Source organism: Callithrix jacchus, chromosome 1 (assembly GCF_049354715.1).
Source record: "Callithrix jacchus isolate 240 chromosome 1, calJac240_pri, whole genome shotgun sequence".
NCBI classification, from domain to species: domain Eukaryota; kingdom Metazoa; phylum Chordata; class Mammalia; order Primates; family Cebidae; genus Callithrix; species Callithrix jacchus.
In genome coordinates, this window is record NC_133502.1 from 195,342,813 (window position 1) to 195,360,200 (window position 17,388).

The 17,388-nt window shown below is 44.5% G+C and overlaps 1 protein-coding gene and 2 pseudogenes across 16 annotated transcripts in view; all 3 read right to left on the bottom strand.

The window, feature by feature from the left end:
* The window catches only part of CABIN1 (calcineurin binding protein 1), a 161,899-nt gene that overhangs the window by 90,117 nt on the left and 54,394 nt on the right, over positions 1 to 17,388 (bottom strand). For all 15 annotated transcript variants that reach the window (XM_054239497.2, XM_078336360.1, XM_054239499.2 and 12 more), the window contains 5 exons: positions 16,063 to 16,219; positions 12,316 to 12,431; positions 3,326 to 3,487; positions 2,158 to 2,364; positions 1,785 to 1,930 (listed from right to left, as the gene is read on the bottom strand). In XM_054239497.2, the coding sequence (XP_054095472.2) occupies positions 1,785 to 1,930; positions 2,158 to 2,364; positions 3,326 to 3,487; positions 12,316 to 12,431; positions 16,063 to 16,219 (788 nt within the window). The remainder of the gene's footprint in view (positions 1 to 1,784; positions 1,931 to 2,157; positions 2,365 to 3,325; positions 3,488 to 12,315; positions 12,432 to 16,062; positions 16,220 to 17,388) is intronic.
* On the bottom strand, positions 3,495 to 6,901 carry LOC100387071 (transmembrane protein 183A-like; annotated as a pseudogene).
* On the bottom strand, positions 7,314 to 9,840 carry LOC108593963 (large ribosomal subunit protein uL23 pseudogene; annotated as a pseudogene). The gene has a single exon (XR_013521845.1). The product of XR_013521845.1 is annotated as a large ribosomal subunit protein uL23 pseudogene (transcript).

Consider the following 17,388-nt stretch of genomic DNA (forward strand, 5'->3'; position numbering starts at 1 on the left):
AACCAGAAGCATGGGCAGCTGAGACCCCAGAACCCCAGCAACCCAGCTTCTACCCCATTCTCTCTTTAGGACCCTGAGCAGACCCTGCTCTTTCCAGCCAAGTTGGCAGCAGTAAAATGAAGAATAGGGGACCACAGGATTGCTGAAACCCTACCATTCTGAGACCACCTGAAAGAAACTGATAGTGAGAACACAGAAACCTGTCTGAGAAGGGAAATGGCCACAGAGACACCAAGACTAAGATGATCTCTGGGCATTTGCTAAATCCTAGTACAGAGAACAGAAAAGGTGGCAATCAAAAGGACAAATGCCACCCACCCACATGCCAACCATCCTTAATGCACTGCTAGCATGGAAGACCAGACTGACCCAAGTCTCACCTGGCACCTGCCTGTTAAGGCCAGAATGAAGGAGGCCAAGTTCTGGAGCCCAGGATCAAGCCATCAAGTGCTTTCCTGGCACTGGGGCCAATCCCATATGAGACCCCACCTCTGTGGCAGGGTGGCCTAGTGGGCCAGGCTAATGGCTTGATACCCTCTAAACAGGCAGGTATGCAGGTTGGAGGGAGGCCTAGCTAAGCTGCCATGAGCCATAATTCTGTTGAATAAGGGGTTGTCAGGTGAGAGATGCCATGCAAAGACAGGTGGGTTTTATTACCCTCACTTTTCAGATGTGGAAGTAGGGAAACAGAGGAGGAAACTCGAACTGTGTCACAGTAAGCATTCAGCCAGCCTGAGCATAGATAGGACTGCTCCATCACACGGGTCCCCAGCAACCTCAGAGAGGACAGCCAGGGCTCTGCCACATGGCTCCCTGCTTGGAGGAAACCACAGGCTAAGCAAAAGAAGGTTTTTGAGAACCTTTCTCACAGCCACACAAGTCTTGCAAATGGCTTCTCCCCTTAGACCCAGACCCTCTCTCCTTGGCCAGATGGATCCTGACAAGGTAGAATTCTCTGGTTTTCCTTGAGTGAGGGTGGCTTTGTGTTCAGCTATGGCTCAAGGGCAGCTACCATAGTCTGGCCCGAGTCCTTCCAAAAAGTGTGCCTACAGATGCTACTCTGGACCTTTAGACGCAGGTCAGCCACAGAGGGTAACCTCGTTTTGACCTTCACCCAAGGCTTACCTCCTAGGTGTGGCAGCCATGAGAAAATATTCCCTCTTAATCAAGTGCATCAGATTTCATGAGTATAGAAGACCCCTGGGAGGCTCCAGCTAATGACTACATTTTAAGAGAAAGCCAAACAGGGCTCCACAGGAAGAGAGCATGAGCTTCATATGCAATGAGCTCTCCTACATGCACCATCGTGACAATCGCTAATGCCAACAGTGTACTGCACCAGAGCAAAGAAACAGAACTCTGGCTTGAGTTTTTCTATCACTTTCCCCAAGAAGGCAACCATAATTAAGAAGCCCACAGTGGAAGCAGCAAGAGTATACATCCTGGGGCTGTGAAAGCAGCATAAAACCAACAGGATGGAGCAAGGCTGCTCCTCCTTGCCTTACACACCAGGGCCCAGGTGGACACCTTGTACCTTCTCTGATAACCCTATACCAATAACCCTCCCAGAGGACTTTGGGAAAGAGGCCTTCTCCTCTGCTCTTTTTATGGAAAACCTGCCTTTCCTAACAATGGCAAAGTGCTAAATCATCTTCTCATTCCTTTTTCCCGGTCTCTCTGCAATGGGCAGGGAAACCCCAAAGTAGCCCACTGAAGAGCTTGCTGAGCTGGAGTCACCCCAGTCATCCCTGCAGCCAGCCTAGCCTCATACTCTGGTCACTGACCTATTGGGGCAGATGCAGATGTCATGCATGTAGAACTTGATGGCCTTGGACTGCTCCTTGTTTTTGAAATGATAATCCGCCAGGAGGTAGTAGAGCTCGTTCACCACCGGAGGGGAGGGGTCAGCCCCCTCTGGGAGGCAAGGTACCTGGCAGGTGAAAGGGAAAGTATGAGGGGAGGTGGAGTCAAGGACTCAGATGTGACCAATAAATCCAGTACTATTTAGTAACAGGACAGACTCTCCAGCTTCTCCTGCCCCTCAGTCTAGTGCAGATCAGAAAAAAGAAGCAAAGGAGCGTATACAGCAATGGCAGAGGGAAAAGAATGTGACCCAGTCTCGTCCCGTCCCACACCTCCTCGAGGCTGTGGGCCCACCTCAGTTGAAGTTCCCTCAATGTAGGCAGAGACTTTGTCCAGGCTAAGTGCTGGCCTCTCTGTGCGAGGCACAATAGTGGCAATTCTCTTCAGCAGGTTGGCCAAGTCAGCAGACACGGTGCTAGTCTTGTAGCTGTCAAATTCAGGAAGGGTCTTGGGCTTAAAATACTCAAACATAAACAGGGCATCCTCCCATATAAGATCCACCTTGAAAAAAAGACAGAAGGCGGATTCATAATACATTCAGAGTAAATGAAAAAGGAAAAAAGTATTCCTCCATAGAAACGTACTTTTTCCAATGTAAATGAGGCTATGACGTATTGGAGAGCCTAAAACAAATCTTCATTATACTTAAAAAATAATCTGCATGCCCACCATAGTCCTCAAATCCAAGTGTCTGAAAGACACTGGAAACTAAGGGCTGTGCTCTATAAGCCCATGTGGCTGAGCCAGAGGGTGGGTTCCATCATGGGTGGGGACCTCGGGCCAGCCATTGACCCTCTTCACTTGGTAGACAAATTACTGAAGGAAGGCTGACACCAGGGAGGGTGGCCCTAGGTTTGGGGTCCACAGCAGAGGCTCAGTCTTAAGGAGCTTGCATTTTAGGGGAAGGAATCCCTAAGATCAGAGAATAACTTGACAGTATTGAGCAGCCATTAGATAATAGCACTCTAAAACCAAAACAACACAAAAATACAAAACCTCTAGGGAATTATTCATATCCAAAATGGAAATAAACTATCAACAATTGCCATGCTACAGTTTTTGGTTTTAGGATAGTTTTGTTTGTTATTTGTTTTTAGAGATGGGATCTTGCTCGGCCACCCAGGGCTATTCACAGGTGGAATCATAATACACCTCCGGTCTTGAAATTCTGGCCTCAAGCAATCCTCCTACCTCAGCTTCCAGGGCAGCTGGGACTAAAGATATAGACTACCATACTTAGCTCTACATTGGCCAACATTAGTTGAATGCTAGTCAACGTTTATGAAAAGTTTTGCAAGAAAAACACTTGTCCTTTGATAGACTACATCAGACCATCTTCTCTTCTCCTTCTGATGCAACTCCAAGCAGGACTGCCAAGATGACTGTAGACAAATATGACATCCTTCAAGAAAGCTCACAACTCCTGCTTCCCTCTTCCTTGGGCCTATTGCAGCATCCTCACCTGCTGGGCCGAGTGTTCCTCCAGGTACCTGGCCTTACTCTTCTTGCTGGGGAAGCTATACAGGCAATAGAAGCACTGCTCCAATGCTGTCTCCAGCTCCTCCTTATAAGGGTGCGTGTCTTCAGAGGTGGATGCAGTCAGTTCCTTCTGGAGTACTCGTACCTGTGGTGGGCAGAAGAGATGCCTGAGGTGAGGGCCTGTAGCCACTGCCTCCCTGACACAGCAGGGCCCCAGAGAGACCACCACTCTATCAACTCTTTTAACCTGAGGCGGCTATGTCTGTTGGGCTCCTGCATGACTTGATTCCAAAAAGACCTGTTTCCTGGAAGTCTTGTTATCCTAATAGGAGCTATTCTGGTCCCACTCTGGGCCCAGAAGTAACCTCCTGATAGGTTCACTAACCTGCCTTTCTTCCAGCACACCTAGCCAGTTTCTACCAGCTACCAGAATAAGATAGCTGATAAGTGGATAGATTGTTGAATGGAGAGATGAGTGCATGAATAGATGGATAGATGAGTTATTTGCCTCCTGGGAACTTCACTCATTTATTTAGTCAATAATTTCCTCAATAAATATTTACTGAATACTTCTCTTATAATAGGCAAAGTGTGACATAGTCCTTGCTTTTTAGAAGCTCAGATTCCAATGGAGAGAATAAAGTTAAACAAATATTTATAAACAAAGAATTATGAGATAATAACTCCCATTAGGGCTAAAAGAATCTCCCTCAAACAAAACATAAATGAGGATCAGAGAGGATATGAACAACATAGAAAACAAATTATATCTATGAATGAAATGTGTATTTGTTAATAGCTGGGCTACTGTTATGCCCAACTATTAGCAAATATACATTATTTTTAAGCATCCATGAGATTTTTGCCAAAACTGGATGAAAAGATGAAAAACAAAGACCAAAGACTAGATATAGTACATACCACATCCTCAGCTGAACACAATAAAATTAGAAATCAGTTACACAAAAATAGCAAACACTAAATATCAGAACATATAGGATGCAGATAAAGATGTATTTGGGGAAAACATACAGCAAACATACAGCCTTCGATACGTGTATTAGAAGAATGAATACTGGCTGGGGGTAGTGGCTCATGCCTGTAATTCCATCACTTCGGCAGGCCGAGGCCAGCGGATCACGAGGTCAGGAGAATGAGACCATCCTGGCCAACGTGGTGAAACCCAGTATCTACTAAAAATACAAAAAAATTAGGTAGGCATGGTGGCGCATGCCTGTAGTCCCAGCTACTGGGGAGCCTGAGACAGGAGAATCGCTTGAACCTAGGAGGCGGCGGTTGCAGTGAGCCAAGATGGCACCACTGCACTCCAGCCTGGCAACAGAGCGAGACTCCCTCTCAAAAAATAAACAAATAATACATAAATAAAAATAAAGGTGGGGGAGAAAGTACAAACAATTTCAGCAACGGAAAAGGGGCATAACTAGAGGTACCACAGAACTTACTAAAGCATAAGCAAAAACCATGAACATGCTCTAAGTGGAAGCTGTTACCTTTCATCTTGAGAAGAGAAAATCTAAACGGAACTATAATCACTAAAGAAACAGTAGTTTAGAATTTATTATAACACTCCCCAAAAGGAGAGAGAGAGCTCTATATCATAGGTGGCAAACGAGCCCATGGGCCAAATCATGCCCTTCTCTGTTTTGTAGGCCTGGGAGTTAAGAATGATTTTTGTATTTTTTTTTTTTTTTTTTAAAGATTCTGAAAACCCTGTCACCTGCTTTATTTCTGGAGAAAACAAAACAGATATACTAACCAGATATACATAAACTAACCAGATATACATTTCAGCTGCCCCTTCGAAACCCGAATCTGATTACTAATGGACTAGACTCGGGGCTGCTTGCAAGAGATGAGAAAATATTCACTTGAATTTGAGGGGGAGCTAAACTGGAAGCAACAATTTCAGGCCTCTAAAGTTCCTCTGATCGTAAGGGAATGCTGAAACTTCCTTGTTTGGAGATTCAGTTTAAGTTTTCCCTAGAGCAAGATCAACGATTTTCACTGGGATAAAAGAATAAAGAACAAACTCAACAGCACCAAATGGGGTTTTAACACAGAAAACAGGGCCACTCCTTTTAAATGCAAATTTTTACATTAGAATATGTTCATATATTATAGTTGTTATTTCTCCTCTTGATTCAACATTTCTCCCTCCCCTAACAGGAGCCTTAGAACCTGAAGAGCATGTGCATTACTAACCAGATATACATTCCAGCTGCCCCTTCGAAACCCGAATCTGATTACTAATGGACTAGACTCGGGGCTGCTTGCAAGAGATGGGAAGCAGTAACTATGCTCTCAGGGAGAATGGGTACTGAGGATGCCACCAGTCAAAGAGCCGAACGCTGTGCACTGGGTCCAAGATGACTTGTACACCCTGTTCACTGCGCAGCTTCCGACCACCATGGACAGGGGAATCTTGGAACACCAGTCTCTCGATGGTGCCGCATGTCCATGCTCACATTAGTGTGATGATAAACAAAGTAAATATCATTCCTATGACAATCGGAATAAAGATGAAATTGAGGGTGGTGACCTGCAGTAGGCAGCAGTCCTGGTCTGGGTTGGTATGAACATCTTCATACTGAATGGGAGGCTGCAATCCTCCTGTACACTTGCTCTTTGACCTAGGGGACTGTTTTTTGAACTTGAAGTTGAATTCCCACATTGGTTCCTGTCTGTTCCCAACAATCTTTCTGCATCAGAAAAGTTAGCATTTGGAATTCTTCAATGTGCTGGGGGTGCTTTCTGGAATGGCTGGATTCTTGGAGATTGGAGCAGCAAATGGCTCATACATATGGTACAGAGATCGGATCACACAAGCCCGGAGACAGCGCAGCTTCTCCATTGACTCTGGTCGCAGGCGCAAAGGCAGGGAAGCATCCAGAGACAGCGCAGCTTATCCATTGACTCTGGTTGCAGGCGCAAAGGCAGGGAAGCATCCAGCGTGTAGTGCCTTCGGTACAACCTTGTCCAAAACGCAGCAGTGCAAGTGACAGTCCAGGCATTCTTACAAATCAGGGAAAAATTCACAATGTCCTCAGGACGGATATACGAGGCCAGCAATATCCAAATATCCACGGGATACTCTTCTCCTCCAGCCCCGTCCAGTTCTTCTTTGTGCCTCTTGCTTTTCTTTATTCTGGAAACAGTTCTCTCATGGATGCTTTCCTCCTGGGCATCCATCTCATTACTGCTGTCGATGATGTCACAGGGTTCACCAGCCCCCAAAAGAGCTACCTCTGCAAGAACCTGAGAGGCTTCCAAGCCACAAAGAGATTTTACTTCCTGCTGAACAGCGTTGGCTACGGCTTCCATCACTCGTCCAGACCTCACGACCGCCGATCTGAGATGGCGTAATCCGCCACGGTCACTCGGCCGGAGCAGGCGTCGTGGGCCCGGAACTTGGGTCGCTTTCCTCTCTTGGGCATGGCGACCGTGGCGGCCGTATTGGGGCGAGGCCTGCCTAGCGGGCCGGGTCCCCGGGCCATGTCTCCGGCCGGAGAGCCGGCCCCGGGAGCCGCAGGCCAGCTCCGCCCAGCTCGCGGCCATCCCACACCCGATGTTTGTATTTTTAAATGATTCCATTTTTTTTTAACACATTAAGATTATATGAAATTCAAATTTTAGTGTCTACAAGTTTTGTTGGAACAAAGCTGTACCCACTGATTTACATTATATCTATGACTGCTTTTCTGAGGCAATGGAAGCCCTGAATAGTTGCAAGAGAGACCCTAGAACCTACAAAGCCTAAAATATTTACTATATGTCCCTTCACAGAAAACGCTTTGGTGACCCCTGGCAAAGAGTATAAGGGGAAAAAAGAAAAAAACTCTTAAGGATGGAAAAGGAAGGAAAAAATAGTTATTCATGGATGGTACGACTGTCTACATAGAAAATTCAAGTCTACCACCCACTAAAATTAATAGAAGCAATAAGAAAAAGGAGCTGTGCATAAGAGAAATTTATTATTTATAAAAGTGTTCCTGCATGCCAACAAAAACGATATAGAAAAACTGACATTTAAATATCTATTTACAACAGTAATAAAAACAATTGAAACCTAGGCAACAATCTAACAAAACACACACAATTTTACAGACATACTTTGAAAAAAAAAGATGAAAGGAAACAATAAGGAGTACTATGGAGAAAATTATTAAACTGAATTAAGGAACGTAAAAGCATAAGACCTAAATAAACAGTGAGATATACCACATTGTGACTGGAGAGACTCAATAATACAAAAATGACAATTCAAGATCAGTCATTCCAATCAAAATTCCAATAGCACATTTGGACTGGAGGGTTGGATATCATAAAAGATAGACTGATCTTATAATGTTACAGAAGAGAAAAAGACCAAGAATAGTCAAAAGACTAAGAGGTACATGAGTAGGATAACCCTGCCAGGTATCAGAATCTCTCAAACACAATTCAGTATTAGTACAGGAACACACAAGACTCCTATGCCAATAAAAAGAATGGACCCAACATGTACAAAGGTGACTTACAAATCAGCACAGAGAACAGACTCTTCAAAAAATGGTACAAACCAAATGGCTATGCATGCGGAATGCAAAATTGGATTCCTACCTTATCTTTTAACAAAAATAAAATTTAGATGGAATAAAGACACATGAAAAACAAAAGAAAACTAGTAGATTAATGTAGAGATCTTCAAAATTTTGTGAAAGGGAAGTAAAAGAACCCCCACCCCTCAAAAAAACCACAAACCTCAAAGGAGAAGACTGATAAATTTGACATTCAAATTTTAAAATTCTGTAAAACAAATACCATACACATAGTTAAAAAATACCCTGCATAAAGGTACATAGAAATAGAAATAGAACAAAGCACACACACATGTAAAACTGGTGAAACTTACATATCAGACAAAAGACTGGAATTCAGAGTTCCTTAAGAAAAAGCTACAAATGAATAGGAAAAAGAAAAACCACTAGAAAAATGGGCAAATCATGTGAACAGGAATTTACATAAGAGGGAACCCAAGGGGTCAATAGGCATAAAAAGATATTCAAATCTTACTAATAATTATAAATTATTAAAAAGAACATTTAAAGAACAATGAAATACCATTTCATCCCTTTCAGATGGGCATCAACATTTATGCCCATTTATGTACCTAGGGCTGACACAGAGGTACAGGAATTCCCATACTGCTATCAAAAGTATAAAATTGTTCAATAATTTTGGAGAATAATCTGAAAATGAAATTTTCAAGTGAACAATGTGCACACTCTGCGATCCAATAGTTCCTTTTACAGGAATCTACATGAGAGAAACTCTCACATGTACACATAAAACAACCTCTTCGTGGACGTTAACCATAATATCATTTATAACTACCAAAAGTGATAGACAACCTTAATGCCATCATTAGGAAAATGGACTTTTAAAAAGCATAACAACAAATACTTACAGATGAAGTGATATAAATGTCTAGGATTTGCTTCAGAATAATATGGGATGATTGGGAAAGTAGGTGTGGGAAAGGCCATGCATTATGAATAATGACTGACCAGTGCTCAGTATATGGAAGTGCACTATACTTTCTATTTTAATCTTATGTTGGGAATTTTCTATACTAAAAAGTTTAAGACCATGGTATACTCACACAGTAAGACCCTATAAAGCAATTAGAGTGAATAAAATAGATGTACTTGTATCAATGTAATATATCTCAGGATACTAAAATAAATAAAAGCAAACTGCAAGAGGTTACATACTATATGATATTTTGTATGTAAAATTTTAAAACTCATGTAACTATATCCTATTTCCTGTCATACAGATACATAATAATTAGGTATAAAAAAACATGGACAAAAAGATATACACCAGCTTCAAGACAGTGAGTGAGGTAGGGTAATTAAGGGTGTGCTTTCTTGTAACTCTTATTTATTTTTTTTTTTTTATGGTGAAAAGATATACATATATTTAGAATTAGCCAGCTGGACTGTTTAGATGATCCCAATTTTGTTTGCAACATCCAAAGCATCGTAATCAGGAGCCAGTCGAACATATGCCTTCTTCTCTCCATCAGGCCGAATCAGGGTGTTGACCTTGGCCACATCAATGTCATAGAGCTTCTTCACAGCCTGTTTGATCTGGTGCTTGTTGGCTTTAACATCCACAATGAACACAAGTGTGCTGTTGTCTTCTATCTTCTTCATGGCAGATTCAGTGGTCAGTGGAAACTTGATGATCGCATAGTGGTCAAGTTTGTTTCTCCTGGGGGCGCTCTTCCGAGGATATTTGGGCTGCCTCCGGAGTCGCAGTGTCTTGGGCCGCCAGAAGGTGGGTGACGTGCGGATCTTCTTTTTTTTGTGGCTGTGGACACCTTTCAACACTGCCTTCTTGGCCTTTAAAGTCTTCGCTTTGGCTTCGGCTTTAGGAGGCGCAGGAGCTTCCTTCTTCGCTTTCGGCGCCATCTTGTGAAAAGGGTCTCCCTGTAACTCTTATTTTTATCAGAAGACAAATTTGTGGCAAATACAGCAGACTGTCAACACATACACACAATCTGGGTGTGGTACACAGAGGGTGGTAGGCACACAATGTAAGAGGGAATATCCAGGTGTTAACAAAGGCTCTTTAGTACAGGAGCCATTTGAGCTATGTGGAGATGAACAGATAAAAATTCATCAACCCAAGTAGAACATATGAAAAGAAATAAGAAAGGAAGAGATCCAAGAGGATTTATCTCAGAGAACATTCCATTCTAAGAAGAGAAAACAATCCACACAAAAAGTCCCCGAGTTGGCCTCAAATCACTCTCAAGATGCAATCCTTTTACCTGCAGACCACGAGCCTGGGGCAAAGAGAAGAGGTGGTAATGAAGTATTCACCTTCATGACCCTTAGGGCACCCAGAATCATGAGTGCTCAGCTAGAAATGAATGAATGTCTTTATGTTTGTTGATTCACTAATTCAAGAAATACAAGCTTGGCAGCAGTCTATGTCAGGCATTGCTCAGGCCCTAGGGATGTTTCAAACAGCAAGACAGAAAAGGTCCCTGGTCTCAGGGATGCTACTTGGTGGGAGAAGGGCACATGACAGAAACAAATGGTGGAGATCCCTGGCAGTAGACAGGACAGCATGTGGCAAAATAGAAAAGCCTCTTTGAAAATGCAGGAAGGAAACAACAAACCAGTCATGCAGAAGCTGAAGAGGAGTATGGCAGGCAGAAGGCACAGGGTGGTCAGGAGAGCTGCTGCAAAGGCTGAAGAAATCTAAAGGCTGGGCCTTGGGCAGGAAAATCAGGAACTATAAAATGAAATACAACAGTGCTCAACTCACTTCTACTCCCTCAAATTCATTAGCAGATAACAGCAGCTAGAATTCATGCTCCACCAGAAAAGACGTAGATTAAGAAAAACAGAATAGGGCCATTCTGTTACCCCTCAGCCCACCCCTTCATTCTTAGCACCACTCCCACCCAAGTCAGTCTAAGATATTAACTCATTCTTCCCAATCAGCATAAAGAGTATGGCCTTGTGGAGGTGACCTTATGGAAGCAGAGTGTCCCTGCACTCTTTGATTGGCAGAGGGAAGGCAGAAGAAGGGAGTGACTGAGTCCTGGGCAGAATTACAGACTCAGCCTGGCAAAACTCTTCCAAAAATAGTCTTGGAGGGTAGAGCTGACCCAGGGTGAGCATCCCAGAGGCCCTCAGAGCTCACAGGGTAGGGGAGACATTCAAGCATCTGGAGCTGGGGCTGGAACTTGCCTCAGACACTAACCAGCAACAGGGAACTGGGCCAGATGGATCTCCTGGCCAAATCATCCTCAGCCTAAGTGTTTTGCAAACTGTCAAGCTCTATACATACATGAGCTCCTTTAACCCATATTTATTAAGCACCTACTATGTGCCAGGTGCTGTACTAGATACTTGGATCCAGCAGTGAACAAAACTAGCAAAAACCCCTACTCTCTCTGAAGTTAGTTTCAGTGGGGCAGAGACAACACACACAATGAAGGAATGTATCATACAGCATACTGGAGGATAGCGCTGGGAGGAAAGCACAGGAAGATCGGAAGTACTGGGAGGGAGGCAGCACTTGTGAAAGAGTAGGTATTGTTCCCTGAAGAGAAGGTGTAGAGCAGGTGATGGCAAACTTTTTCTTAAAGGGCCAGATACTAAATATTTTAGGCTTTGCTGGCCATATAGCTCCATCACAGCTACTGGACTCTGCCACTCTTATTGCAAAAGCAGCCACAGTTAATATGTAAATAAATGGGCATGGTTATATTCCAACAGAATTTCAAGAATAAATATTATAGGCTGGGTTTGACACCCTCTCTTGGTATAGCAAGAACACTGGGTGCTCTGTAACTGGTCTGCATGCTGCTTGGCCTTCTAATCAACAGTGAAATTAGAGAAAGGGTTAGTGCTACTTATCCCTAATAAACCCAGGGAGCTACTTCCAGTCAATCACAACTGGCAAGTGCAAGGAAGTATGTGTGCACTCACTCATCATTTACTGACTGAATGGATGTAATAATAGCTATTGAATGAGCAACTACTATTTGGCATTGTGAGTCATGCTTAGCAAACAGGACTCAGTAGAAGGCAGTGTTGGTGCATGTGGTTATTACTCCTGAAATTACATTTACAAGGCATAGCCCTGTCTCTGACTAGGAAGACACCCAGTAAGGACAAGTGGATCTAAATCCACCTGCTGTTCAAGAGCTCCAGGGCTCCTGAGCCTCAGATGCACAAGGGAACTTTCTGGCAAGAAAGTCTTATCAGACTTTCTGACAAGTTTCAGTAACTACAGTAAGTAAGGCAGTAAGTCAAAAACACACAGTGGGCCCAATCTGGGGAGGCCAAGCAAGCTGAGTATGCCAACATGAATCTGTCCTCTTCCCATCCCACCTCCTGCTCCAGCCCTGCACTGGCACTCTGCAGCCCAGGGAGAAGCACTTACATAGAATCGCAGCAGAGCCCCATCTGAATTGCAGCACCAGGACCTCCTGCCCAAATACTCGTGGGCTGTATTCAGCAGCATGAGGGAGGATGGGAGCATGGGCGTCTCCGACATCCCTAGAGAAAGCCCAGACCGACAGACACAGAGTTAGCATGGGAATCTGCACACTTGCAGGGGGGCTCTCAGGCTCAGTCTCTTCTTTTTGGGCTTTTGTGTCTTCACCAACATGATCACAGATTTACCGCCCCCCCTTTTTTTGCCTTTTTAAATGAGTAGTGACTTGACTGGCTTTATTAAAGCAATATACACTTACCAAAACACAATTCAAGCCACATAGGAAAATATAAAGGAGCACACTTTATTCATCAAAATACCAGCCCAGAGAGAACCAATGCTGACATCTGGTAAATCTCAGTTGAAGCATCCTTCTGTGCATATCTGATGCATTTTGAATGACAGAAAAGTAATTTATAATAATGGAACCCACACTACACATACCATTTCTTAATGTAAAACAAATTTTTTTAAGATAGGGTCTCACTGTTACCCAGGCTGGAGTACAGCTGGCACAATTATAGCTCACTGCACCATCCAATTCTTGGACTCAAGCAATCTTCCTGCCTCAGCCTCCTGAGTAGCTGGGACTATAGGCACGCGCTACCACACCCAGTTAATTTTTTTATTTTTTACAGAGACAGGGTCTCACTATGTTGCTCAAGCTGGTCTCAAACTCCTGGCCTCAAGAGATCTTCCTGCCTTGGCCTCTAAAGTGTTGGGACTATAGGCATGGGCCACAGCGCTTGGCCTTAAAGATTCTTAGATTTAGGTCTATCTGAATAATACATAAGAAAAAGAGTAAAACAGGAGGAAAAAGAACTACTGAATTCCAGTTACACATTTGTTTACCACTAGAACTATTACTTGTTTTTAAAGATCCTTGGTATTTTTGAAACTCTGGGCCATAACCCATTAATGACTCGTAACTAGCATTTTTAGAGTGGATCAGGACAGAACATGTCAGAAGCCACTAAAAATAAGTTTCTTTCATGAAATTTATTTTGTACTTTTTTCTTCATTTTTTTTTTAAGATGAGGTCTCACTGTTGCCTGGGCTGGAGTGCAGTGGCATGGTCATAGCTCAATGCAGCCTTCAACTTCTGGGATCAAGTCATCCTCCCCTCTCAGCCTCCCAAGTAGCTAGGTCTACAGGTGACACCACCACACCTGGCTAATTTTTTTTTTATTTTACTTTTTGTAGAGACAGGGTCTTACTACATTGCCTTGGCTGGTCTCGAACTCCTGGCCCCGACTAATAATCCTTCTGCCTTGACCTCCTAAAGCATTGGGATTACAAGCCTGAGACACCATGCCCTGTTGCTTTTGACTCTTAATTGCATCAATTATTTCAATTTGTCATATTCATTCCGCTCCTTGCTGTTTGCATTTATGACTTTATAATGGTGAGATCTGGTTTGTAGTGTTTTCCTCAGCTCTGCAATTTTCCTTTTTGTTTCATTCTGTTTGTCAGCTCAAAAGCCCAATCCTTCTTCCTCCGCCTTCCTAATAAACCCTGTCTTAGTATCTGCTTCCAGAGAATTCAATATGTGATAACTACTATTACTTTTCCTGGGTAGTAACGTCCTTACCAGGCCCCTCACTATTTAACCATAGTGTTTTACTCCAGGGCCCCTTCCCTCAGCTTAGTCTGCTCACTGGAAAACGGCAGGACCCTGCAGCTCTTCCTGCCTCTGCTAAGGCCAAGGAAGGATGGAGGAGCTTCCCCCTCACCCCACTCTCCACAAAAGAGAATATTAATCATATGTCCCAGGATTTGGTCAACTTGCTATCTTCCCTCAGTTCTCATGCTGAGGGACATGCAGAGACAGTGCCACTCCACCAGAATCTTTCTTTTCTTTCCTTTCCTTCCTTTCCTCACTCTCTCTTTTTTTCTTTGGTGTACTTTTCAAAGTTTAAGGTACTTGACTATTCTTCTTTCCGTGTTTACCTACTAGCAATTTTTTGAAAACTAATTTTTGTTTGCATAATTTTGAGGGAAAGGAGAATTTCAATCCAGAAATCTTTTTCTATTATTTTTCTAAGAAAAATAACAAACACTTATAGTTATGAACATTAATTTTTTTCACCACTAAAATCATTTTGGAGAACAATGAGGTACTAGAGGTAGTAATTGTCAAGAGCTCTAAAGACATTCATTCCTAGAAATTTATCCTAAAAAATCAACTGAGTAGAAGCAAAAAGGTATACATAAGGTGTTCATCACGGCATGACCTGTAAGAATGAAGTAGTGCAGCCAAACTAAAGATTCAGCTGGGGGTACGGTTCAACAGAGCATACACCTCTCATCAGCATGATGAAAACAATGGAGCAAAATGGAGCAAAATGGAGCAAGAGCTTTACAAAACTGAATAAAAGCGTTGTGCAATCTGGCCCCTCCTCCCTTGTCCAATCCCCATGCCCCAGCTCTCCTACCTGACTTAAGGCTTGCTCAGTTCCTGGCCCCCACTCTACCCCACCAGTGTCTTCCTCTGCTCCTGCTCTTCCATCACTGCTCAACTCAACCCACGCCCACAACCATGGGCAGCATCAGGTGCTCTCCTCTCAGTCTGCCATGCCAGCTTGGTGCTGTTAGACAGCTGATCTGTTTCCCACCACCACAAACCTATCAAGCCCAGAGGTATCCTATTCAGAGTCCTGACATGTCGTGAGCAGCTGATAAATTTCTAAGCAGTGAATACAATTACAGATAGAGTGTGAAGGGAAGGAGACAAACCACATGTTAACTCTGGTTTTCTGTGAACAGTTGGAATAGGGATGACTCTTTCCTTTCCACTTTCCTTGTTTTACGAATTATTGAGGAAAAATCTTCAATAAACTTAATTTTAAGCTAGTTGAATACAAGCATCGATAGACATGTTTAATTACAACAACTGCACAAAAACTAGATGTGCATTAGACCAACTCTGGACAGCAAATGCAAGAAAATAAAAAATGAAAAAAAAAGATCCATTTAGGAAAATTATAGGCAATATTTGCTTTACGTGTCCTTTAGCTGTTGTATTGTCATTTCTTCAATCCAGCACATTTTCTACCATTGCATTGACCCTGGATCCAGTGCCATCTCCATTAAGAGTCTGGGGCTCACCCTCCCTGGCTTCTCATCACTCAGCACCCACCATGAGCCAGGGACTGACCCACCATGGTGATTCATGGCTTTATTATTTCATTTCATCCTCAGAACAACCTTCTGAGATAGATACTATTATTCCCAGTATAGGTATGGGGAAATAGAGGCTGAGGTTATATGACTTGCCCAAGGTCACACATCTAAGAAGTGACAGTTGGGATGTGGAACCTGTGGTCATTCCATGCTGCCCTCAGCTTACCATCCCTTGGGGTGTGATGGAGATTAAAGAAGCTAGTGGGTACAAGGCCTCTTGGAGTAGTGTCAGCATTCCTCATAAGTAGTCACCTCTTGTCACTCCCTCCATGCTGCTACCTGCATCAAACATGCAACGCTCCACACGGCCTCCTGTGCCCACTGCACAGTAAGCTCCCTGAGGGAGGAACCAGGGACACTTCTGATTGTGTCCAAGCACATGCAAATCCTTGGATTGAGTGGATTGAGCCCCACTCACAACATCTGGATAAGGTCCAGGGCCCTGGGGCAGAGGACAAGGGCAAAGACATGAGTCAGAGCTCATCCCCACTGCACCCACTGCCTGTGCACCTTCCTCTGCTGGGTTCTGGAGCTGCTGCTGGTGGCACAGGGAGTGGAAGGTGTCCTCCTCCTGCCAGATGATTCGGTGTAGAATAATCCAGGGCAGCACTGAAGAGACATGGGGCTCCTTAGCCTCCTCCTGCACGGCCATGCTGCAGTCAATGACCTGACAGGGGGTGGGGAGGAGAGACCAGAAGTATCACAGCAAGGTAAGCCCTCAGGGCAGGCTGGGGCGGGGCAGGCTGGGGCGAGGCAGGCGGCCTCTTGGGCAGCTGATACATGCTGCCTGCCCACTCCCACTGCTCTGATGTGGGCACTGTAACCTAGCAGATCTTCAGCATGTCATCAGACAGAGGCCCAGAGTGTCCAAAGACACACCACCTTCCTTCATGCCACATGCAGTTACTGATACCCTCAGTACCTACTATGTGCTATGTCCTGTGAAAAGGGTGTGGGGGAGCTGAGAGCCCAGAGAGAAGACAGCCATGGACAAGCTACACGAGTGCAAAGGATCCGGATGGCTGCTATGATAAGAACAGATGCAGCCATAGTGGCTCGCAGAGGAGGGGTGGGGCAGACAGGGGAGAGCCTTTTAGAGGGGGTTTCCAGGTGAGTGGCTGTGGTGTGTCTAACAGCCAGGGAGGGCGAGGAGTGGGGGCAGAGGACAGGCATGTGTGTAGGGACCCCAGAGGGTAGCCCAGGAGGGCTGCAGCCAAGAGAGCAGAAGACCAGTGGGAGAGAAAGGGCTGGGGCTCAGTGTACCTTAGGTGACACACAACCTGAAGGGAACATGAAGGGTTTTAAGTGAAGGAGAAGCACTTTCATATTTCTGTTTTGGAAAGGTACTTCTGTGGCTGGACAGTGGCTGGAGGGTGCAGACAAGACTGTGGTGAGTGTGCTGCCATAGCTCAAGCAAGAGCAGCAGTGGCCTGGACTACAGCAGAAAGATGAAGACGAGGGAGAAACAAAGGCTGCAGGGGTGAGGATATAGATTTGGCAGGACTTGCTAATGGCCTGAGCAGGAATTGAGGAGAGAGCCTCAGAGTGCCTCAGAAGAAGATTATCTGCTTCGAAGCCTTCCTGGACAATGCAAGGTACTGTGACCACCCCTCAGTTGGAGGTTCCAGGATGGCATGGGGTGCTGGAGTGTCCTGGCCTGGGCTCCCATTCTGCCTCTAGCTCACTGCAGGCAGACCAGGGCCTCCCCACTGAGGTTATTTCTTCCCTCTGAGACCAATGGTCTGGAAGAACCCTGTGGCACCGAGTGCTACGTTGTCTCTAATCCCCAGATCCAACCAACCCCAGGAAGGTTTGCAGCCTGTGCACAAACCCCTC